Raw genomic sequence first — 24,600 nt, forward strand, 5'->3', positions numbered from 1 at the left:
GAGCGCAGAGCGGCGGCCCGCTTGACGCTATGAAAGGACCGGGACTCCACAGTGGCACTGGCCAAAGGTGAGGGGCCGCCGAGGGAAGTGGAGCAGGGGCCTGGGGGGCGCTGCAGCCTCGTTCCCTGTCGGTGCAGCGCCCCCAGTGGCGGAGGGTTCGGGTGAGGAGGCAGGAGCTGGGGGGCAGTCGGGGATCAGATTCAAAAGTTGCTACGAGGGCTCCGGCCCACTGTTAGCAGAGCTCTCTGTAGAGCTGGCCCGGACTGAGGCCATGGGGGACGCAGAGAAAGGGAGATGCGCTGTGGGGCCACTAGGACCAATAACTTCACTGTGGAGTGGGACTGGGTGAGGGGCAGTGGTGGTGCGGGAACTCGGAGAGCAGCTTTTGTAATGTGTGTGCTAGTGACGCAGAACTGGTGTTTGGTGAGAAACGGAGCAGGGATTCTCTTCTCTGAGGAAGCCTACAGTGTTGTTGGGCTAGCCCTGAATTAGGGAGAAGGCAGAGGAAATTGGCTATTAAGTGGACCTGTATATTGTGAACAAAGAGTCCAGGATAAGAGCACAAGGAAGATTGGGAGGATAGTATTAATGATATGCATAAAGGAAGCCTGTACATCGGCACTAAGTATTCCACCAGGGCTTTAGCTAAAGGTTAAAGGGACCAAAGGCTTAAGGGCCTGTATCCTCCACTAATGGATAAAGTCTTCCTATATACCTTTGATGCAGAACTTCATGCATTGCTGACTGGGTGAGGGTGGGGGGAAAGGGTTGAGATCTTCTAGAAGGGGAACCTGTAGATTATTGATGCTGAGATTGGCACTGTGTGTATGTTTACCAGCAAGGTGAACTGGACTGTGGGTCATTTTGTTCTCTAGCTTATAAAGAAAGACAAGGAGGGTGAGGTACTGTAATACTTTTTATTGGACCAGCTTCTGGTGATGAAAGAGAGAAACTTTCAGTTTCCACAGAGCTCTCTTTCAGGTCTTTTTATATATACAGACACATTCTTATATTGTACTTGTCATTTTGGTGTAGCCTCATCTGCCATGGAGAGTCAAGGTTGAGGAGGGGAAAACAATGATGCCAAGTGTAGCAGAATCCTTTGGCAGTATGTAGGGCACTTGTATTGATGATGTGTGAGAGAATAGAGGGCTTTAGGCAGTGTGGGGGATGTCTGGAGTCCATGGATTTTAGTGCCCACAGTGAGAAGGAAGCATCTGTGATGGGACTTGCCAGGTGTGGTGGTGGTGGTCTGTTTCATACGGAGCTCCCTGAACACAGAACGTCAGTCTCAAAAAATGAATTTATGCAGGTAGAAAATTGAGGTTGGTCTCTTTCAGCGTGTACTATGTGCTTTAAAATACAAATGTATTTTGCTATAGTTTTTGTATGAACTACATCTCTTGAAAATCTTGTTTAAATAATACAAATTAAATGACAGGGAGAACTTTTTCCCTGTTAGACCAAGAGAAAAATAGCTTCCTATGTAATCCAGACAACATAAAAGGTTTGGAAAACATATATTTTTTTGTGGCATGTGTTGCCCTCTGAAGTATGTACTATCCTTTGTCTTCAGTGTTATGTCATTGGATTAAAGGCCACTTATTAAATGTTATACGTTTGTCTACTCAGTTTCTTACAGTAGTACATTGGCTTTGGTGAAAGTTCACATTAGACAACAGGTCATGCAAAACAGAGCTCTAAATAGCTAATGTGCAAAGAAAAATAGTCGCAATGCCGTATATACATGCAACACATGTTGAACTTCAAGCATATGTATAAGAGTATGCAGAATTGGGGCCAAAGTTTCTATAAAATACCGTAGTTCATGATGTTAAACAGGTAAACCTTTTTTCCACCTAAAGGGATGCCATCAATTTAATATCACATTGAATTAATCTGTTCATTAAAAGTAACAGCTAAGATTGCAGTAAGTGAAAGATTAAATAGATGTAAGTTATTTATACTGCAGTGGCACCTAAGGACTCCTAGACTGTGATTCCACATATAAAGGCTCAAGATAGTCTCTGTCCCAGGGAGCCTACAGTCTATATTTACTTCTGCTGTGAGTGGGAGGGATTGTTAAAGGAGTGAGCAGTACTGACCAAACTAATAATGGCTTTTTCAGTGCACATCTGACAGGATTATACATGTTCAGTATGGTCCAGATTTTGCCATATTTATGTTGAGTTGTACTTTGCTTCTGAGCTTTATTTACTTGGATTTTTTTACTGTGCAATAAAAATAGAATGCCCATCCAGTGTTCTTGTCACCCATCACAACCTTTTAGAAATAAACCTGTCGGTTATCCTGAGATTGAATCAAATATAAATCTAACCAATTAAACACTCCACAAATCGTCACCAGAAGCCCACAGCACTGCTGTCCATCCCTACCTGTCTCCTTATAGTTGAGGGAGAAAAGTTGGGCCTTGTGGCACACCCTGAGTGTTAACAAATATGTAGTTATGTAGCAATGCAGGAAACAAATTCCAAAGGCTCAGGTATCTATCAACCTTCTCTCACTAAGGGGGTTCCAACTTGGGCACGTCTGCTGACCTCAACTGTGACAGTATGTTACCGAGAGAAAGCCAGTCTCTTAAAGGGGTTGGTCTGAGGCCACTTAGGATTTTATACATCAAAATCTGTGTGAGCCCTTACAGGCCATGAAGCCTGAGGTTAATATGCTCATAAAGAGAAATACTGTTAACAAGCAGGCTGCTAAATTCTGGACTAGCTGCATTTTTGGAATGGATTTTAAGACTTGCCCTCTTTAAAATGTGTTGCAGTCATCTAATCTTGAAGTGACAGGTGCTAGATGATTGTTGCAAGGTCCACATCTGAAAGAAATGGGTGCAACCTTATAATCATCCACAGATGTAAAAAACCTGACTTAGCAGTAGGGGTGTAAAATATTAAATGGTTAACTGGTAAGTATTAGTCTTACTGTTAACCCTGGCCCTGGGCCCTCTCCCTTTAATTGGTTAACTAGTTAAACGATATATTTTTAATCATTTAAACGGTTAACTTTTTTAACAATATTTATATCCCTACTTGGCAGTAGCAGCTACCTGAGCTGGTAACAGCCGGGACTCTTAACTGGAACCCCTTGTTGCAAATCCTGGCCAAAAAAGCAAATGGACGGCCTGAATAAAATGTTTCTTCCAGTTGCGTCATCCCAGCCAGCCAGCCCCATGTTAATCTTATCTAGATTGAGTCTCATCTACCCAAGAAAGTTGCACTGGTTTGCGTTGTTCAGTGTTTTAAACTGGTGAAAAAGGCTATATTGGATATTCTTATTTCAGTTTTGTTTGTCAGTTAGAAATTAGTTTAAGCTAAACCAAAATAAGCCATTCTTAAACCAAAATAACAGTGTGGGTTGAGAATTGGACAGACTGCAACCTTTAACTAGGGAGAGATTGTCTTCTCTCCATACTAAAACACACTGTCAGAACTAGAACCCTGATCCTTTAGCTATCAAAAACTCAGGCTCTACCACATGAGTTAAAAGAAGAGTTCTGGTAGCTATTGGCACATAAAGGTGTTTTCATATTCTGCAGTTAGCCAGTAGAGGGCAGCGTACTCCCTCACATAGTGCCTGATCCTGCTGTTGTTGAAGTAATAGTAGAAAACTCCTATTGAAGTCAGTGGCAACAGGACTGGGCCCCAAAAGATAAACAACAGAACTTCAAAAAAAGAAAAGGAGTACTTGTGGCACCTTACAGACAAACCAATTTATTTGAGCATAAGCTTTCGTGAGCTACAGCTCACTTCATCGGATGCATCGGAGCTGTAGCTCACGAAAGCTTATGCTCAAATAAATTGGTTAGTCTCTAAGGTGCCACAAGTGCTCCTTTTCTTTTTGCGAATACAGACTAACACGGCTGCTACTCTGAAACCTAACAAAACTTTACTTAGTTAGAATCTGTTTGGTGCATGAGATTTACCTATGAGGAAAGCTTAAAGCAGTTTGAGCTAGAGGAAAACAAATGATAGCCTAATTTAAAATATACTTTTGTCTAATTTCTGATTACCTGTTTCTCAATATTTGATAAATATTCTTCTCAAAAATATTATGCTGTAAATCTGAGAATTTTCAGATTAAACGGCATTTCTGAGCCACAGTGTTTTGTAATGAAATCTGGTTGCAACTTCAGCCATGCAGAGGCTACTGCCTCTAATGATATATTCTAGGTACTTGCACTTAGTCTCTATGGCATTACTAACCTGTTATGATCACACTATGCTAGTACCACCTCCAGTTGTCAGTCTTCAGAAACCAGCTTCCAACTTGCTGCAGACTATTAAGCTTCATAAAAATCAATTTATTTTTAGTTTACAAACATTTAGAAATATCTTACTGGCTGACTCAAGAAATAAAATGGGAAGGGAAGCTAGATACATGTGTATGCATGAAACATCTTGTATTCAGAGTGAAATGTAATAGACCATTTTACTTGGTAAAATAATTTACCAAGGGTAGAGGAACCTCAAACATCTCATTTTTACTGCCTCTCTTCCTCAGTGCTCAGAGTGCTACTCAGCCACAACTGAGGAACTGGCCCACAGTTTCTGATCACTGACTTGAGAATTAGAATAAGGTACTTCACCTGAGGAGTTTTTTCTAGTCTTATACTTACTGCTTTGCTCTTATAGTTACAGTTTTAGAGATTTAGGTTCTGATCCTACAAAGACTTACGCACATCTCTTCTCACATGTGAGGAGCCCACATTGATAACTTCATACACAAGTAGTTGCACTGATATGTGCATAATTTTGGTAGGATCAAAGCTATAGTTTGTTAATCTTCCTTCTTGATGACTGTTGTTACTGTACATGGTGTTGTATAATGACCAAGAGATTTTGCTTTTAATCGGTCACACTGGGCTCCAAAAAAATAAATCTTTCTTTTTTTCAGTCCATTAAACCATTTTTAAGGGGGTACTGTAAACTAGGTGTAGGATTAAAAGTGAAGCCTAACAATACCTCAACTACAAGAAACCTGCTATAAACTGATTGCAGCATTTAACTCAAAAATAGGATGAATTCTGTGCGTTCCCCTTAACCCACATTAAGGTAGAGACCATTTGGGGGTATTAAAAGTGAATGACATTTTAGTTCACTTTTTAAATAATAAAAAATCGGCAGGAGGAATTGTCAATGGATTTGCCATGGCCTTCCTAGCCAGTCTTAGGCAAAGGTAATAGGGCATGCTGCTTTTTCACATGTCTACAGACTGTTTCCTTTTAATTCCACGTTTGTCTGTGAAGCAATGCATCCTCTTCTGGAGGCAGGATCAGCTTTAGGTGATGTCTTCCAGCAAAGAAGTTGTAGAGAGCTCTAAGTCTGTTCTGCTCCTCCCAAATTATCTTTTGGCACTCTACAATTTAATCTTTCTAGTGACACAAAACTAACTTCAACAAAGACTAATTCCTAGTAAGATGATATTACAATGTACATCTTTTTTATTAGTCTTTTTGCTGTGTACTCAGATCCTGTTACCTATTTAATCTTCCAAAGAGAATTTCATTTTAAAAGCTAGTTGCTTAAAGGCAGCACGACAAACCCTTCAAAGTGAGGAAATCTTTGTTTGTGTTATAGTAGAGCATAACTGAGATTGAGGGGCCTCGTTGTGATAGGATCTGTACAAAAACACAGTAAGAGACGGTCCCTGCCCCCAAAGAGTTCTATCTGAATAGACAGGACAAAACCTGGGAGGGTAAATGGAGGCACAAAGAAAGGAAGTGGCTTGCCCAAAGTCATACAGCAAGTCGATGGTAGAACAGCGGATAGACCCCAGGTGTCCTGTCTGCCAGACCATGCTTCCCCTTCAACACACATTAATCCCTTCATGTTCATTACTTTCACTGACAGACTGCACCTCTATAAATAAGTCTCATACACATCCAAAGTATGCAGTAAAACAAATACACGTGCCACATAATTGCACTGTAATGCAAAACCTAAACTGTAATATTGGCAACATATTTCAGAGTAACAGCCGTGTTAGTCTGTATTCGCAAAAAGAAAAGGAGTACTTGTGGCACCTTAGAGACTAACCAATTTATTTGAGCATAAAGCTTTCGTGAGCTACAGCTCACTTCATCGGATGCATAAAGTGGAAAATACAGTGAGGATGTTTTTATACACACAGACCATGAAAAAATGGGTGTTTATCACTACAAAATGTTTTCTCTCCCCCCACCCCACTCTCCTGCTGGTAATAGCTTATCTAAAGTGATCACTCTCCTTACAATGTGTATGATAATCAAGGTGGGCCATTTCCAGCACAAATCCAGAGTTTAACAAGAACGTCTGAGGAACCGGGGGAGGGGGGAATAAACAAGGGGAAATAGGTTACTTTTTATAATGACTCAACCACTCCCATCTCTATTCAAGCCTAAGTTAATTGCATCCAATTTGCAAATTAATTCCAATTCAGCAGTCTCTCTTTGGAGTCTGTTTCTGAAGTTTTTCTGTTGTAATATCACAACTTTCATGTCTGTAATCGCGTGACCAGAGAGATTGAAGTTTTCTCCGACTGGTTTATGAATGTTATAATTCTTGACATCTGATTTGTGTCCATTTATTCTTTTACCTAGAGACTGTCCAGTTTGACCAATGTACATGACAAAGGGGCATTGCTGGCACATGATGGCATATATCACATTGGTAGATGTGCGGGTGAACGAGCCTCTGATAGTGTGTGTGTGTGTCTCTCTTTTCCCATAGAGAAGTTTGGAGTTAAGGTTTTGTGTTATAGTGTAGTCATGAACAATACAGTTCAAAGTGAGCTAAGGCCTACTCTATTCTAATAGCCTAGATTTGTGTGTTGGAATGATGCTGAGAATAGTTACTGTAGATATATCCTACGTCAATGTGAACTGATTGGTAAATTCTTCTTTTGGGAAGCACTGACAGGGCTTGTCTAAATGGTATTTTATTGTGCATCAGCTGGCATGCACTAAAAGTTCCCTAGTGTGCATTGATGTAGTAATGTTTGAAACAGGACCACATCAGCTCGCACTAGGGAACTTTTAGTGTGCACCAGTTAGGGTCCACTTAGATAGTTAGGATGCACCAGCATGTCACACGCTAATGCATCATGTAGACAAGTCCACCATAGCTCTGTATTAAATAAATTTTGTCCTCTGCGTGGAATGTTAGTTTTTCATGTTTGTGTTTTACCATCCCTAAAAAGACCCCTGTGAATGTTAATGCTCTCTGGTGTTATGGAATCTATATTTATATGCTAGGATTGCAAAAATCTAAAACGCAATGTTTTCAGTTGAGACTAGAATTTAAATGTAAATTTTATAACCCAGAAAATCCTAAATCTCTTATATAAATATGAGCTCACTGCTTTATTCAGTCATTGATAAACAAAATATATAAGGAGAAAACAGGCCCATATTTAGAGTCAGCAACATAATACAAATGCATTATGAACTTGAAATACTATGTTTAGTTACACTTTTACAATCTTTGCAGACTCTAAATGAATAATGAAACTTGTGCCATATGGAGAGAGAGAGGCTCCCTATTAAAGATGTGTATGGTAGGATAGAGGAAATAGAAACTTTTTTTCCCCATCCCACAGCTGGTGGGATGGGAATGTGCAGAGTTGAACATGTCTGAAATTTGCAAGGCAAGGCTGATATGAAAGACAGAAATGGGGAGAGGAAGACAGTGTCCTAAGTTTTTACTCTGTGTGTGTGTGTGTGTGTGTGTGTGTACACAAGGTGGTAGTTTTGTTCAAGAAACCTGCCAACTAAAAGCCAGAGGCTCCCCTCTGTTTGTCAGTGGAAGGGAAGAATACTGGATCTGTTGTATCTTCCACCTGATTCCACAGAAGCACATCTGCAAGGATCTGGCTGTATGCATGAGGAAGGAAACAGGGACAGGGGATGGATCCCCTTTGCTACATCATCATGCCCTCTTCCCATAGGGGATTCACAGCATAAATTATTCGAACTGATCAGTATTCAGTTTATTTAGGCTCACTAATTACAGAGGATGAAGAGGAGACATTAGCAGCTCTCCAGGAGGAAGCACAGCTCTTGAAGTAGTACAGAGGCACAGGGCCTCTATGAATCTTTTGAGATTGATAGGTTGCGGGAGGATGAACAGTTCGGCAGAGTGGGGATAACCCAACCCTGAGACTGGACAATCAGGCAGAAACTGTTTTCTGACCTTTTTCTTATGCAAGTTATTTCAGGACAATTTGGTTGGTGTTTTTTGTGTAGTGCTTGCTCAAAAACATCTCATTTTCTTCTTTCCCTCCCTTTTCTAGCATGCCCTGCTTACCTCTTCTCTGAGATCTTTTGTTTTGTTCTTTAGTAGCAATTTCCTCACTTATTCTTGCTACTGAAACACAATGTCTTAATCTGGTTGTCTACACAACTGAATCAACTCCTATTATATTTAGTTCTAATTAGGGCTCTCAAGCATTCAGAAGCAAACACTTTGTCGTGTGGAAGTCCTATTATCTAAAGGTCATCTGCAAAATAGGGCTACCAGAAATCCAATAATTTTAGAAATTCAGATGCTTGAAAGAACATTGTCGCTTGCAGGGGAAACTGATTTTTACATACACCGCTTCCTATTTTTAGGGCACGTAAAGTTTGCCAGCTTACACATAACGCACAGTGAAAGTCTGGAGAATGAAGATGGTCTCAGGGTTTTTTGTTGTGTTGGTTTTTTTAAAAAGAGGATTAGCAAAAAGGAGATGACTTCAAGATCAAATGTGTCATTAATTAAATTTCCACTATTAAAGTGGAAGGGAATATGGTTTGATCTTTTGATAGATTTAAATGCTGTAATCATTTAAATTTACGCATAGAACCTAAGATGTTGTTTCATCCAGACATTCTTGTCATTGGATGTTCAGCATACTTTTAAAAACTTGTATAGAAAGTAGCAACATTGAAGAGTCCTAACTTTTGTTGTAAAAACTCAGAAATTCTTTCACAGTCACCATCAACCTCATGGCTGGCTGGCTGGCTGAAAAAGGATAGTTCCCTCAGCTTTCCAGTGACATTTGGAACTCCCAGGAGGATTGTCTCTCCTCATTTGATTCCCACTTGTGGATGTTTGCACTGAATGTGAGGAGTACACCTCATTAAAACATAGCATCAATTTACTCAAGGAGATTCTGCAAGGAAGCTTCTCACAAAAGCAATTAAGAGGTTTCAGTGGACTTGGCAAATCACAGCCAATGACACTACTAATGCAGTGGTAATGTGCTTTTATCTTAACAGGAATCCACAGAAGGCAAAATCAAAAGCTATTCAGAGAAGCTATGGAATCTTTCCATCACTTATCCAGCATGAGTGTTCCCAAATACAAGCTTGTAGGCTGAGCTCAGAGCTGGAAGAAGTGGCTGATGGACTAGCCCTGAATCTTACTCCTGGAGGAATTACGCACCAATGCGTGTGCATGTAATTCATGTGCTGCACATATTTTTTTTTTTTTTCCCCCGCAGAAAATAACTTCTACTAGATAGCTGCTGTAGTTCCGCCTTTTGCCCACCAGAGGCCGCTGTGGCACTAGAACAGAGCAGCTGCTACTGGGGCAGGAGATGCCCAAGCTGCCAGTAGGAAAGAGAAGAGTTGCCTTCCTTGCAATGCCCTGCCGGTGTGGCCTGGTCAGGAGACGGGATATGGGGACAGCATGACAGTGTGGAGCACATTGGGCTCCCGGGGGGGCATCACAGTCTGGGGTTCATAAGGGCTATTGGGAGAGGACAGACTGGGGCAGGGGCTGAATAGGAGTGGAAGCACGGGACCACGGAGGGAGGGAGTGCAGAGCCACATGGGGGAAGAAGGATGGCTGAGTGGGGGCACGTGGGGATGGGGGAGGAGGTACAGGGCCACATGGCGTTGAGGAGAGTGATGTCTGAGTGGCAGTGGAGGTACATGGAGACAGGGGCAGATGTGCCTGTCTGAATGGGAGAAACTGGGGTCAGCTAGAGTCTGCATGGGAGAGGCTCCCTAACAATTCCTCCCTGCCCACCAAAAAAACCTGTTCCATATTTCTCCCACCCATACCCAACAATCCTCCATATTTACTCCCAGGCTCCTTCCCTCTCCTTCAGTCCCTCCATTTACCCCTGACTTCTCCAAGCCTTTGCTTCTGAGGGGGGCAGGAAATACGGTTCTGTGTTGTAGTTTAAATGTAGTTTAGAGTTCTGTATGTATATGCCTAGTAAGGAGTCTGTTGGTCAAAAAACATTTTCTGAATCTTTTGCGTTGTCTGTATTGTTACAGACATACTTGCTGACAGGTATTTTGAAATAAATTACTGAAATAATTGAAACTAGTGTGATTATATTTTGACAAATAAAATACACAGAATTTTAAGAGTGTGCAGAATTTTTAATTTTATGGTGCAGAATTCCCCCAGGAATAGAATCTATTTGAAGTGGGTGATCACGGCTCGCTGCATTAAAATGATGGAAAATTGTGGAATCAAAATCTGACATCAGGACAGTTATTAATCCAGATCAATTTTTAAAATTAGCCAGCCAGCTCAATGTCTTTGGCGTGCAGAGGACATTCAGATTGGTTTATTCAGAATTTTGTAATAGGTTATGTGCTGAGAATCTCTGGTCTACTGGGTTGCTGGGGAATAATTAAAGTAGACAAGCTAGCTTTTTTTTTTTTTTTTTTTTTTTAATGTTGGCTTTCACAATAAAAGACGTTAAGAACATGCTTACTTTTGGGACATTTTCTGCGACTGAAGTCTTGAGAGAAAGTACTTAGCAAATAGAATAGGTTAAATTAGTGGTTCCCAAACTTGTTCCGCCACTTGTACAGGGAAAGCCCCTGGCGGGCCAGGCCGGCCAAGCAGCGCAGGCCAAGGGACATACTGGCCGCCGCTTCCAGCAGCTCCCATTGGCCTGGAGCAGAGAACCGCAGCCACTGGGAGCCGCGATCGGCCGAACCTGCGGATGCAGCAGGTAAACAAACCGGCCTGGCCCGCCAGGGGCTTTCCCTGCACAAGCGGCGGAACAAGTTTGGGAACCACTGGGTTAAATAAATCATCCATACCAGAGAGTGTGCACATCCAAGTGCTCCTAACAAACAAACAAAAAAGTAAAATTCAGCTACCACTCACAGGACAGGAGGATGGCAAGTGTGAACCATCTCTTAAAATTAATAATAAAAAAAAGCTTATAGGAATTGCATAACAGTGAACCTTATTTCAGTTCCATGCAAATTTGTCTGAAACAAATAATTAAATTATAAAATGCCTAGATAAATATACTAGGACTAACAGCATAGCTTTTGGAGTGGCATAATTTTCCTTTTACAATTTACTAGAAGTCTTCTAGTTCCAAGAAGAGCTATGTGAGAGGCCTCAGGGGTCTAACTGGATAGGGAGAGGTTGGGTGCAGAAATAACTATTGTAATTGAAGCTCTTTGAAGATGGGTAGGTGACTTGAGTTTAAGTTGTAGACATGGGGCTAAGAGAGGATGGGTGGGCAGGACAAAAATCTGTGGTACACTGGAGACTAGAAATGGAGAGAAGATGGAAATACTGAAGGACCATGAGAAGGAGAGCTAGTCAAACATAAAGCTGTGAAAACCAAGGGAGGTGGAAGTTAAGGAGGAATGGTGTGGTTGGTGATGGTGAAGATGATAGTTTGTAGCTCTTATTGTGAGACTGGCAATAAAATAATATTTGGTGTTTTTCTTAAAGCCGCAGCTCCTAGAGCCATGTGATTACTAGAGAATCTCAGCTTTCATTTAAAAGAGTTTCTAGACTTCATAGTTGCTTGAAAACCAGAATGCAAATAAAACAATCTATTTTAAAATTTCATTATTTTTTGTCAACCTATTAATTTTTGGAGTGTATGAATTAGAGTTTCTGAGCACTTGAAGCTGGCAGTGCTGGGATGACGAATAGAGAGGAGGCCCTTAGACTTCACTAGGAAGAAGTCACTAGGGACCTTAATGACAGCAGTCTCAGTGGAGGACAAAAACCAGATTACAAAGGTTAGAAGTAAGGAAGCCAAGGTAACAAGGGTAGACTGTCTGCTCAAGAAATATGTGAAGAGGAGGAAGGAGATAAGACTTTGCCTTGTGTCCTCCCCTCCTCCAATCTTCTCTCAAAGTTTGAAGGCAGAAGGAACTGATAACGCACCATGCCTGTTAGTAATATGTGGTGGGGGGCTATGCGTGGTGAAACGAGGGACCCAATAGGAAGTCTGTTAATGCAGTGGTGACTTGTAAAATTTTTGGAATTCAGTTAGGTATGTAAAATCTAATTTTTACACTAACATTACAGTAATACTCAATGTGTTTGTGCAAAACATACCACATTTATGAACGTAGCCCTGTCCCAATGAATTCATCAACAGTATAATCTAAATTTACATGAGTATGAGTTTAGAATAAGTTAGTTAAACCTTCATCTACAAGGCAAATAGTATATGCATTACATCTATTCTGGACTCTTATTTTTCACCTCCTTTTTACAGAGCTTATAATTTATGTGTGAAATAAGATTTTCTCATTGAAAAATATTCTTGTCTTTATCACTTTGGGTCAGTCTTGTTTATCCTTGTGATCCTTAAATGAAATAGTAGGGGCATAATTTAATTTGCTATTCTGTTAATCCAGAAATCAACATATGCCACTGCCAGAAGGTAATTCAGGTCTCTGAGAACAGGGCCACTTCCATAGGATGTCTCATCTAGTTGCATATCCGCATAAAAATGTTTGTTTTAGTGGTGGGTATTTACTTTCGAGGACTGGTCAGTCTAGATCACCTGTTTTTCAGCAAGCTTCTCCTTTTAAAAAAAAAAATTAAAAGGAACCTTTGTAGTAGCAATTCATCATACAGCTTAGACTGACAAAAGTAGGTTTATCACTTGTGGCTTATATTGATTATTACTCTGAACACTTCTGTAGCTAATGCCAGAACTAATAAAACTTATTCCAGTTAACAAATGATGGTAAAGGTGGTGACTCACCTCTAAGTGGAACAGGGCAAAGAAGCTTTCTATCTTTAAATTTAACTAGTGGGTTTTTTGCAAGTCATAAACAATTTTTTTCTTGTATTAGTTGTAGGGTGTTTTGGTGTGTTGGCAACAAACGGTGCCCCTAGTGAATATTAAATAGTATTTTCTCTGTTTTGCGTGTTTGGTGTCTATCGGGAGGTGAAAATCAGTGATACAAATTTTCCCTTTGGCTCTGTCAGAACGGATGTATAAATATCTCATAAAACTGTGGTGTCTGAAACAACATAACTCTTGACCTGATTTTTTTTTTTTTTTTTTTTTTCCCTCCCCCTTCCCTCCTGCAGTGCGTTCCTTTGGTACAGAAGATAGACCAACAGATCGTCCTATACCACCTCGCGATGAAGTCTTTGAGTATATTATATTCCGTGGCAGTGATATTAAAGACCTTACTGTTTGTGAGCCACCAAAGCCACAGTGTTCTCTGCCCCAGGACCCTGCTATTGTTCAAGTAAGATTTAGATATGTTTGTTGCAATCCAAGGATGTAATTTAATACTGTCCAGTTATCTTCCAGAAACATGTTGAAGAATAAAACTGTTCACACTGCCTTGTGTTGTGAACCACACATTGCCAAGATCTGGGCATTCTAAAGTTGTAGAATTGTTCTTTTGGAAACAGATTTGCTTTCCATGATTGTGGCAATTAATGCTTTGGAAACAATAACTGAAAGTTTGCTCTACAGAACAGTGTTTTAGACACTCTGGCCAAGATTTGCAAAAGTGAATAGTAATTTTTGGGTGTGTAACTTGACTCCTTAACTGTCTGACTTTTGAGGGTGGTGCTCAGTACTTAAGGTATGTCAAGGTGGACACACAAACAGCAGCACCCAAAATCACTGGTCACTTCTAAGAATCTTGGCTTGCATGTTCAAATTTCTGTGTCCTGCAAGTATATTAAATAATATTGATTTTGTTCTAGATCAAAAAAGTCTCCATGCTAAAGGGAAGCTATTTTAAAAGGAAGTAGTCATTCTTTGAAGGGAAAACAGTGCATCTCCAGTTGCCTTCACACCTCTCCTGACACGCACACAATCTTGTAGTCTCCATGTGGCTTGGGAGAGCCAACCACCCTTGGTGTCTCAAATCTCTCTTCACAGGCAAAGCTATATGTGCATGCTATATGTCTTAATAGTTGCTAGGATGTTCTAGAATTGCCATTCTGATAGTAGACAGAGAGGGTGGGGAATTAAAAGTAACTTGGTTAATTCTCCTTATATTGAATGACACAATTTTAATGTTCACATACTAGCCCAGAAGGCACAATTCTCAAATAAAGCCCTTGCCACTAAACTTAGCCCAAGTGTTTCTGCCAAACTTATTCAGAAGCTATGAAATTACAATATTGCCAGTGCCAGACATTAAAAAACATGAGTTGGACACTAAAAGATCACAAGACTTAAAAATAATAATAATAATAATAATAATAATAATGCATTTTGGGTGTTTTGTTTGCTTTCTAGTTTCTGAGTTTTTGGGTTTGTCTGCACTGTGATAAAAGAGCCATGGCATAGATGCAGCTGGACTGGGTCAATTGATTTGGGCTCAGCTGGAGCCCTGGCCCAAATGTCTACACTGCAATTTTGTTAGTCCTGCAGCGTGAGTCTGAGTCAACTGACCAGGGGACTCTGAGACTCTGTGCCATGGGTTATTTATTGCTGTGTAGACAGACACTTAAGCAACCCTGAAGACTTTTTTTAAGGAAAGCTGAGATTCTTTTGTAATCACATGAGTCCAGAAACTAAGGCTTTAAGAAAACACCAAATATTATGAATTCTGTGATGAAATCTCAAGTTGACAACACTGTAAAATGTGTGATGCCCCAAATTGTATGCATATTTGTGAAAGTGTTGCCTATGTACTTATTCTTACTTGTGGAATAATTCTAACGTGGAATAATCCAGGTACTTCAGTATTTTGAGGCTTTCTTTACTGTTTCCAATATCTGTCAGTTTGAAAGGTCTATATTAAACAATGTGTATTCCTTTTATAAATGGTAAGGTTTCACATTTTTATAAACTTTAATATACAATTTAGTGACTTTGTATCTGTTCAGTAGTGAGCAGTTTAGTCCTACATTTTCTCCTTGCCTTGCAAAAGTGTATTGTATTCCCTGTATTATATAAATATTTTTCTTCAGTCTTCACTAGGATCTTCTTCCACTTCTTCATTCCAATCTGTGGGATCCTATGGTCCTTTCGGCAGGATGCCAGCATACAGTCAGTTTAGTCCAAGTCCATTAGTGGGGCAGCAGTTTGGTGCTGTTGGAGTTGGTATGTTTTTATTTTTTAATATTTTTTGTATTTTCCTGTAAAATTAAGATGCAGAAGATGTATAGAAATGATGACTAGTGTATAATGTTTGTGATTTAAGTATCCCTCAGACCTTTTAGCTAACCCTTTCGTTTAAGGTGTTAGAGCCAGTAGTGCACATCCTCAGAGATAAACTCCCTCCCCTACCAATGTCCTCTAGTAAAACTAGGGAAGAGCACAGTTGATATTGCAAATGCTCTCTCTATATAAACATAAACTTTAAAGAAGCACTCCTTCTATGCCTGCTTCATATGTTATAAAGAAGCAAAAGGGGCACAAGAACAATTTTTGTAAAATCCTTTGCAGCTCATCTTTACAAGTTGAGTGCCTGGGTCTCAATGGATCCTAAAATCTGCCCTCATTTTTGAGAAAAGAAATGAGCAAGGCCTTGTGTATGCTGGGATTTTAGCCACCAGTGTAGTTGTACTGCTGTGGATGCAAGTGCCGGTGCAATTTAGAGGGCTGACACTGTGACGTGCAGTGGTGACTAGAAACACGAGGTCTGTGTACAACAGAAGCAGAACTTAACATAGTTTGCATACTTACATTTTTTCATCTACAGAATTTGATTTTGATTATTGAAAGAAACTAATATGAAGAGATAAACCTTGTTAATGACCAGGAATGTATTTTGTGGGTGATCTTAGATGTCTTGCTACATTTGGGTGTGAGCAAACTGTTTTGTAACATAGGGTATATCTAACTTAGTGGGATAGAAAAATACACTTTTGGTAGCCCATAGAATCCTCAGTGTGAAAACTGCCATGCCCAGAACTAAGTGGGAGAAGAGAATAAGGGTACATCTTTCTGTTACCTCTTAATAGTACATGCTTTATTTATTTAAAAAAAAAAAGTTTTTATCTAATTCTTGTGTACAAGAAATAATTTTGGGGCTTTTCTAATCAGACTTGTGCTATTTAATACACATGAAAAGTATGTTATGGGTATTTGAAAAAGCACCCTTATGAAACATACACTAGGAAACTGGCTCTGGCCTTGTATCTCACATTATAGAATGTATGGCAATCAACATTCTCTCCTAAAGGGGTTTTGTGCCAATACAGTTTACCACCGAGTGGGAAGACAACAAATTAAATGTGTAAAGATTATTTTTGATGCTTTTTTTTTAAAAAAGCACCATGAACACATTTAAAAATAGAAGTGGACTTTATAGTGGCTGTAAAATGGAATTGTGGCATCTGTTTGTGTGTCAATAACTTCCATATCAGATGTGCTTAGTCTGAGTAAAAATGACCTCTGGGTGCTGCTTGCTGGTCTACAAACTTAGCCTGTGGTCTGAGATTAAAGTGTCCTCTTAACCATTATTACCAGTAAGAAAAAGGTTTAGCAGGCAAATTTAACTCTTCATTTACACCTTTGTAACCCCATTGCTTTCCATAGGTTTTAACAGATGCATCTGTTTAGAATTTAGTAAATAACTTTTTTTAATGTAGAAGAAAGAACAGAATCCAGCTTTCCCCCTTAGTTGCTGTTACTCCACAGGATGAATAGGAGTAAAAAGGATAAGTTTATCATTAAAGAAGCATAACTGCTTATTACATTATCTCCCTATGTGTGAGAACATACCGTTTCATTTTTGAAAATGGGACTTAGGCTCTGCAGTCTCTTATGCATTTGAATATTTTCAAATCAGTAGTCACTTCTGTAGTCACTTCTCAAGGTAAAATTGTGCTTCAGCCTTTCTTGCACTAGCTTATAGTGTGCCCATTTATAAAAGGGAGACTGTTGCAGAAAGGTTGTGACGTTTAAGAACTCAGGGATGTTTAAGAACTACTATCCATTAGACTGTAGTCCATCAGCGAGATGGAAATGTTGAATTACAACACAGATTATCAGAAAAAGTATTTCATTATCTGCCAAGCTTCTGTCACTGATGCTTACTGTCCCAGCATCATAATTTTGTATGTCAGTAGGATTCCTTAGGCTACCTAATCATGATGAGATGTCCATTGCAATTTGTTACTAAATCTTAACCTTGTTAGCTCTCCTAAGCAGTGCAGATTTACAGGGCAAGTTGCATTACATGAAGTCATGCAGTTATCTGTTGAAGAGGTTTTTTAAAAGTGCAATTTCTGTCTATTTCAGTAGTATTCTAGGATGATTAACAAAGCACTGAGGACTAAGTGACTTGTCCTAATTAAAAAAAAAAAATGACATGATACCCACAAAACAGAATAATTGAAACCAATTTTAAATCTTTACAGCTCTCTTATTTTCTTCAAAGCAGGGGGTTCCTTGACATCTTTTGGAACAGAAACTTCAGCTAGTGCTAGCTTATCCCAAAGCAGTGCAGTTGGTTCTGTCTTCGCAACAGATGCAAGATCACTAAAAACACAGCTATCTCAAGGTAAGTTCTTGAGTGACTAACTTATCTTTCTTACTAAACACAGTTAAAAGCTCAGTTATTGTCATCTGCCCCAGTTAAAATGGAATGAATGAGTATGTAATTGTTTATGAATCACAACAGCTAAAATATATTCCATAACAAAGTGTCTCTGGCCAAGGCAAGCAAGAAAAGGGTGTTCTCTTTGTTCCTTAACTTGCTGCATTGCATGTATTTATGCAGCACTTATAGCACTGGTCATCACCCAGAGAGTTTCTTCTACAAAAAAAGTTAAACTGCTTAGTTCAGATTGTTAAAATAAACATTGGATGTAGTTAACATGAAATTTTGTAATTGTTTTTGGGGAATTCCTTGATTAATTTCATAGATAGCATGATAAACATTAACTTCTCCAATGTATATGTGCTGAGGGACTTCTAAAATTCTGTTTGACCCTGTTGTGAAGCCTTTATTCCTTATGTAATGCTTTTCTTAATATCCTTGGAGCTATTCAGTTCTATTGTCAATATCATTACCACATTCCAAACACAGAATCATAGAAGTGTAGGACTGGGAAGGACCTCGGTTGGTCATCTGTCCCCTGCACCTAAACCATTTCTGATAGTGTTTGTCTAACCTGTTCTTAAAAACCTCCAATGAAGGAGATACCACAGCCTCCCTAGGCAGTTTGTTCCAGTACTTAGCTACCCTGACTGGAAGTTTTTCCTAATGTCCAAACCTAAACCACCCTTGCTGCAATTTAAGCCTGTTGCTTCTTGTCCTAATCTCAGAGGTTAATGAGAACAATTTTTCACCCTTCTCCTTGTAACAGCCTTTTATGTATTTGAAAACTGTTCTCTCTCCCTCCTCTGCTCCCCATCTTCTCTTTTCCAGACTAAACAAACCTATTTTTTTTTTTCAAATCTTGCCTCGTAAGTCCTGTTTTTTAGACCTTTAATTGTTTTTGTTGCTCTCCTCTAGACTTTCTCCAGTTTGTCCACATCTTTCCTGAAATGTGGTACCCAGAACCAGATACAATATTCCAGCTGAGGCCTTATAAGCATGTAGTAGAATAGAATTACTTTTCATGTCTTGCTTAAAACACTCCTTACAACATCTGCTTTTTAAAGTGGCATGTGGGGGTTAAGCCATTGAACCCAGCAGTAATGTAAGTTGCCTGGCCAAATCTCTATGGCATACTTAAAAAACGAAAAGTTCAGGAGTAAAGACTCCTGAAAATAGCCTTTATTAATGGCATTAGGGTGGTGAGGAAAAACTGAACAGCAGACTTTTTTTTTTTTCTTTTAAAACAAAAAATACTGGTCTTCATTTTGTTTCCCTTCGATCCTCCAGTTATTAAAAGATGAAAAAATATTTAACTTTGTTAATAGGTTTATTTTCTGTCAAGGTTTAGGTAAACTTTGTGATCAGAGACTAACAGATCCTTCTTTTTCAGGGTCCATAATAGAATCAATTACCAAAGTTGTTATATTAGTGGAAATGATGTTGCAATAACTGGGAAAGTGTGTTGAACATTCAGACTTAACTATTGGGGTTTTTCTATGGATAAATTTAAAATTATATGGTCTTTAGAACTAGCGTGTAAGATGTAGTCTTGGGTTGAAGGCCTTACCTGCCTAAACCTTCCAGTCAGGCATCGGCAAGACTTGGCACCTGTTTGGCATTCATTCCTTGTTTCAGATCCCAGGCTAGGTTGTGGCTTAATTTTAAAAAAGTGAGGAAAGGGGGCAGTGCGTTGGTTCACTATCTTTAATCTCTTGGAATCTGAATCACAAGTGAGGTTTGTTTTTCCTTTTTCTAGCAGAAATTTGTCAACAACACTCATGCTATTGTGCAGTTTAGTGCGTGGCTGGGTGTGTCTATTCAGGAGATGCCTATGGCTGCAGTAGCAGGTGTGTTGCAAATCAGGATTGAAGTGTATGAACAGAACTCTGTGAAGAAGCTTACACAGCATATCTGCCTGCATTATAGCTGGCACTAGCCATTGCTGTTTGTTAATTTGTGGAACATTCACACAGCAATACACTAAATTAATTATTTTTATATATATATGTACAGCTCTGCCATTGGGAGGACAGTTACCTTCTACTCTTCACAGAAAGGAAGAAGGAAGAGTATTTGTAGTGCTTCTTACCTCCCAAACATCAGAAAATTCCATTCCATAGCTAGAATACTCCTGGCTGGGTTGGTAGGAATTAATTGTCCTACCCGTTTTTTTTCTTTTAGACTGGGGGAAGGGGAATTGCTATATATCTCTTCAGTCTGGATTAGTGGATCTGAGGGTGCAGAAATATTTATTTCCTCTTTGGACACAGCTGTCTTGACTGGTAAGGCAGATAACCCCTTCAGTCTAGATTGGTTGACTTGAGATCCACAAATAAAATTTTGTAGATAAGAAATTTCCCTGGTTACATTTTAGGTCGTTCAAGTCCTCAGACAGACCATTTGAGAAAGAGCCCAACCATGGAACAAGCAGTACAAACAGCTTCAGCCCATTTACCTGCTCCAGCACCTGTTGGGAGAAGGAGTCCTGTACCAGCCAGACCTTTCGCATCTGGTAGCCAAAAATCTTTAGAGAATCAGGAGCACAGACGAGGTAGAACTTCAGATATTTTCCTTTTACCTGCCTTGTGCTTTCTCCTTTGTATGGGTTATGCATTCCTTTTAAGTGAGGTTTTTAGGGTTTTTTGTTCATACTGCATAATGGTAGTTGATGTGCCAATGCAGGTCTGAAATCTCATCTATTTTACCCAGTGAATTCTAGTGATCTTAGCTTGTTTAATTTTTCTTAAATTAAAAAACATATTTCCATCATTAGTGTGGGGGAATTGTTATAATATTTCTGTTAAGCTTTATCACCTATCTGATTTTGAAATTCTACACAACATAGCTGTGTACAGAAGAATGATAAAAAGATATGACTTGCTCGTCTGCATTATTTTCCATCTGTAGCTGAAGCACACAAGGTTTCAAGATCAGAAAATGAGCAACTCAGAAATGAAAACAAGCGACAAATTGGTAAATTAAATCTGTTTGAGAAAAACCTTACCTTTGTTTCATGAGATGTTAATTTTAAGGCGTTAGTGCACGCACACAAAACCTGCAAAACTCGTAACTGTTCACTTTATATTTTAGGAAAATGATGGGGAAACTTTTTTTCTCTATTTATAATGCATAATGCTTAAAACCATGCAAACTTTCACTGTGGTACAGAGTTTTAGGGAACTGATGTCATTTATTTGTGGATGGCAACAGTTAGTGTTGAAATGGGATACCAGGAGCAAAAATGATGCGTAAAGGAAACATCCGCCCTGACGGCAGTGCATTAAGTACTGATTTGAATACTGTTGTTGTAAAGCAAATATTAGTAACTAGATGATAAATACAGAAGGTATGAAATGCGAAGCCCTGATCATTTATTATAGAAGTCGTCAAAGAATAAAATGCTGCAAACATCTTTAGATTCAAAACAGTATTTTTTTCACTAAGTTTTTCCTGACTTAAATCTTTGCTTAATCAAGGTGATCGAACATCCTCATGGAAGGCCTAACTTCTATTCTATTGTAGTATTTATTATAGGTGAATTTAAGATTGTGAGGTGCTCTCTGATACAACAGATATTTACTCACAAGAGATGCAGGAAGTTGGTGCATGAGACACAGACCTGTCATACTGGGCATTCTTAAAGTTGTGAATCCCTTCAAATCCTAAATTCTCACAGCTCCAGGTGGACCTTCAACACGAAGAGGCCGTGGTGGTCACCGTGGTGGAAGAGGACGATTTGGTATTAGGCGGGATGGCCCAATGAAGTTTGAAAAGGACTTTGACTTTGAAAGTGCAAATGCACAATTCAACAAGGAGGAAATTGATAGAGAATTTCATAATAAACTTAAATTAAAAGGTAAACTCGCTTCTGTTCTAGATTTCAGTATGGGAAAATAAGAAACCGGTTGTGTGGCTTAATAAAGCAAAGGCTCTTTTGGGAAAATTTCTTTAAATACCATATCATAGTAAACCTTTGCTTTCTAAAAACTGATGGAAAATAGATACCGTGGAAAAAAACTAACAGATTTTCTTCTTTATGTATTAATGGTTCGAAAGACTTCTAAACAGTATTTGGCTCAGTATTTTAGGCTGGGTTTTTTAAAGAATTTTGTTTTCAATTCTGAAGTACAGAATATCCCAAATTGTGCTACTTAACTGTAGCAGGTGTCTTTTCTAGAAATCCTGTTTATGCACAGTCTTTCCTAATAGGAAAAGGTAGTAAATGTTTGAGCTCTGGAAAGATGGTGGGGATATGGGGGAAAAAATCAATAGATTATACACCCAACACGGGAATTTTTTAAATGTGTTTCACTCCCTAACCAATTTAAGTCAGTCAGTAGTCCATTAATTCAGTACATGAAAGTCAAGTGGGATACCAAAATGAGAATTTGGGGCAAATATTTTCATTGGAGAGGAGGATGTGCGTGGTCTTTTTTTCTCTGCCAGTGTATCCGTTTGTTGTTCTCTGCCTTTCTCCTCCTGTAGATGCAGCCAGAGGAGTAGTAGTTCTTTGAGTGATTGCACTTGTCCATTCCACTGTAGGGGTGTGTGCACTCTAGAGGGGCTGGAACGGGGGGGGCATGGCCCCACCACTTTTAAAAGTGAGAGGGCATAGCCCTCTTTTTACCTGGTTGTAAGCCCAAGTGATGGGGGTGGGTGGAGAGAGCAAGAAGGGGGAGCACAGGGGGAAGCGGCGGCGGGGGGCTTTGGGGGACAGGGCCACAGTTTGGGTGCCAGTGGCCCCCCCACAGTTTTAGGAAGCTTTTGCCACTCTTGGTTTGCACCCCGAGCACAGCAACTGAAAGGTTTTTTGTTTTTTTTTCCTCAGTGGTATCAGTCGGGTTGATTCTGACACCCTCATGTGCTTTGCGCTCACAGTGCCAGTATAAAGGACGTGGCCGACCCGTGCCCCCTTAGTTCCTTCTTACTGCCCATGATGGTCTCTGGAACTGCTCTCCTTGCTACAGCAAGCTATTCTCAGTGGACTTTTTCCTTTGGGTTTTTTCTGAACTTTTAGAGTGTAAATCGCTGAAGGAGAAGTGTTAACTAGATTATCTAACTATCAACTGAGTTTCATCTGCTCCCAGTACTAAGGCGTGCCCTGGTCAATGGGCTTCAAGCCCTATGCCTCCTGCAGCAGGGCTTTGTCTTTGAGTGACCTGCATTCTAGTTGCTGAAAGTGTTTGGGTGAGGCTCACAGAGATTGCTGTCACATCTGCTATGATGTTAAGCTTCATACAAAGAAGGACTGGGAGGCAGGCTAACATTCCTATTGATGGAAGTGGTGCTCAGTCCTTCCTCCAAGCTGCACCGAGTATCTCAATGTCGGTGTGGAGCCCTCCTCCCGCTGAGCAGAAATCTCAGCACTGCTCGCCATTCCTGGCTGAGAGGGAACATTCCCCACCTCAGAAGAAGGCTAGATATGGAGAGCAGAGTGCAACCTAGGTTGGACCACTCGTCTGCCTCAGTTTTGCAGTCAGCACCATTGACTCCGGCCTGTACGCAGGCACCGTTGAATCCAGTCCCAGATGAGCTGTTGACACTGGAGGGAGAGCAGCACCAGTACAATTGCAGTGCCATCCATTCCTGAGACATTTGCCACAGCCACAAACCTACTGGTACTAGTACGCAAGTCAGTGCCGGTGGGCAGGAGGGAGCGGGTAGCTCCTAGCTGCCATCCGATTCCAGGCCCCGCAATACCATCCAGAGGGAAACTGCCCTTGCTAGTTCCGGTGCAAGCTTCCCTGCCCCAGAACCGATCTCCATCACCGGTGGTAACCGCACATCCATAGTCCACAAAGGAAGGCTCATCCTTGGAGTCAGAGGTTGAATCGTACTCCTCTTGCCCAAGGAGTCACCCCCATAATCCTTCCAGTCTCCTGGCCCTACCATGGACCCAGTCACAGGGGTGCCACTGACTGCTTGGCCCAGTGGTCATTGGCCTTTGCCTATGTAGTGACCTTTGTTGAACCCTTGAGCATTCTCTCCCCCCGCCCCCCAATGCCAGGGTCCCATTTGAGATGCTCCTTCTTGGTGGCCTCTGAAAGAAGGACACCTGTCCCATTGGGTAGCACGTTTTTATCACTTCCACCCAGATATTCCAGGGGTTCAAAACGGTCCTCTTCATGGGACGCCTGAAGGCATTATACCAGTTCCTGTATTGCTGGATCCTGTCTCCCCTTTGTTTTCGGACTGCCTGTCCCACCTCAGCTCAGCATGGTCTCACATCATCCATTCACTCAACTCAACTCTTCATAGCAATAGCTGATAGGATGAAAGACCCCCTCCCCCCCCGCCCCCATCTCAGCTCAGAGGATCTCCTCCTGGATCACATCATGCATTCGCACGTTACTAACAGCCAGGTGTTCCACTGCCAGCTGTCCTGACTGCCCATTCCACGAGGGCACAAGCTTCATCAGCGGCGTTTCTGGCCCGGGTCCCTATGTAGGACCTCTCCAGAGGAGCGACTTGGTCGTCAGTGCATACATTTTTCCGCTCACTGTGCCATTACTCAACAGGCCAGGGTTGATGCCAGTTCCAGTCGAACTGTTTTACAGTCCAACCTAACCACCTGTGTTACTGCTTGGGAGCCATCTACAGTGGAAAGGACATGTCTATGCAATCACTTGAAGAAAAAAATCTTTCTGTAACTGTTCTTTGAGATGTGTTGCACATGGCCATTCCACAACCTGCCCTCCTACCCCTCTTCGGAGTTAGCCAGAAAGAAGGAACTGAGGGTGCAGGTTGGCTGGGCACTTTATACTGGGGCTATGAGTGCACAGTCCTAGAAAGCACCAGAGTCAACCCAACGGATACTACCGAGGAATAAACTTCCGGCGACTGTGCTTGGGGTGCGT

At 40.6% G+C, this 24,600-nt stretch overlaps 1 protein-coding gene across 8 annotated transcripts in view; it reads left to right on the forward strand.

Annotated features, from left to right (window-relative positions):
* The window catches only part of LSM14A (LSM14A mRNA processing body assembly factor), a 31,620-nt gene that overhangs the window by 639 nt on the left and 6,381 nt on the right, over positions 1-24,600 (forward strand). For 2 of the 8 annotated variants that reach the window (XM_007058640.4, XM_037877775.2), the window contains exons 2-7: positions 13,311-13,474; positions 15,162-15,294; positions 17,579-17,701; positions 20,118-20,294; positions 20,651-20,716; positions 21,420-21,599. In XM_007058640.4, coding sequence (XP_007058702.1) covers positions 13,311-13,474; positions 15,162-15,294; positions 17,579-17,701; positions 20,118-20,294; positions 20,651-20,716; positions 21,420-21,599 — 843 coding nt within the window. The remainder of the gene's footprint in view (positions 1-13,310; positions 13,475-15,161; positions 15,295-17,578; positions 17,702-20,117; positions 20,295-20,650; positions 20,717-21,419; positions 21,600-24,600) is intronic. The other 6 variants (XM_027821115.3, XM_037877776.2, XM_027821116.3 and 3 more) reach the window with 3 other exon arrangements.

The sequence above is a fragment of the Chelonia mydas genome, chromosome 12 (assembly GCF_015237465.2).
Source record: "Chelonia mydas isolate rCheMyd1 chromosome 12, rCheMyd1.pri.v2, whole genome shotgun sequence".
Classification (NCBI taxonomy): Eukaryota; Metazoa; Chordata; order Testudines; family Cheloniidae; genus Chelonia; species Chelonia mydas.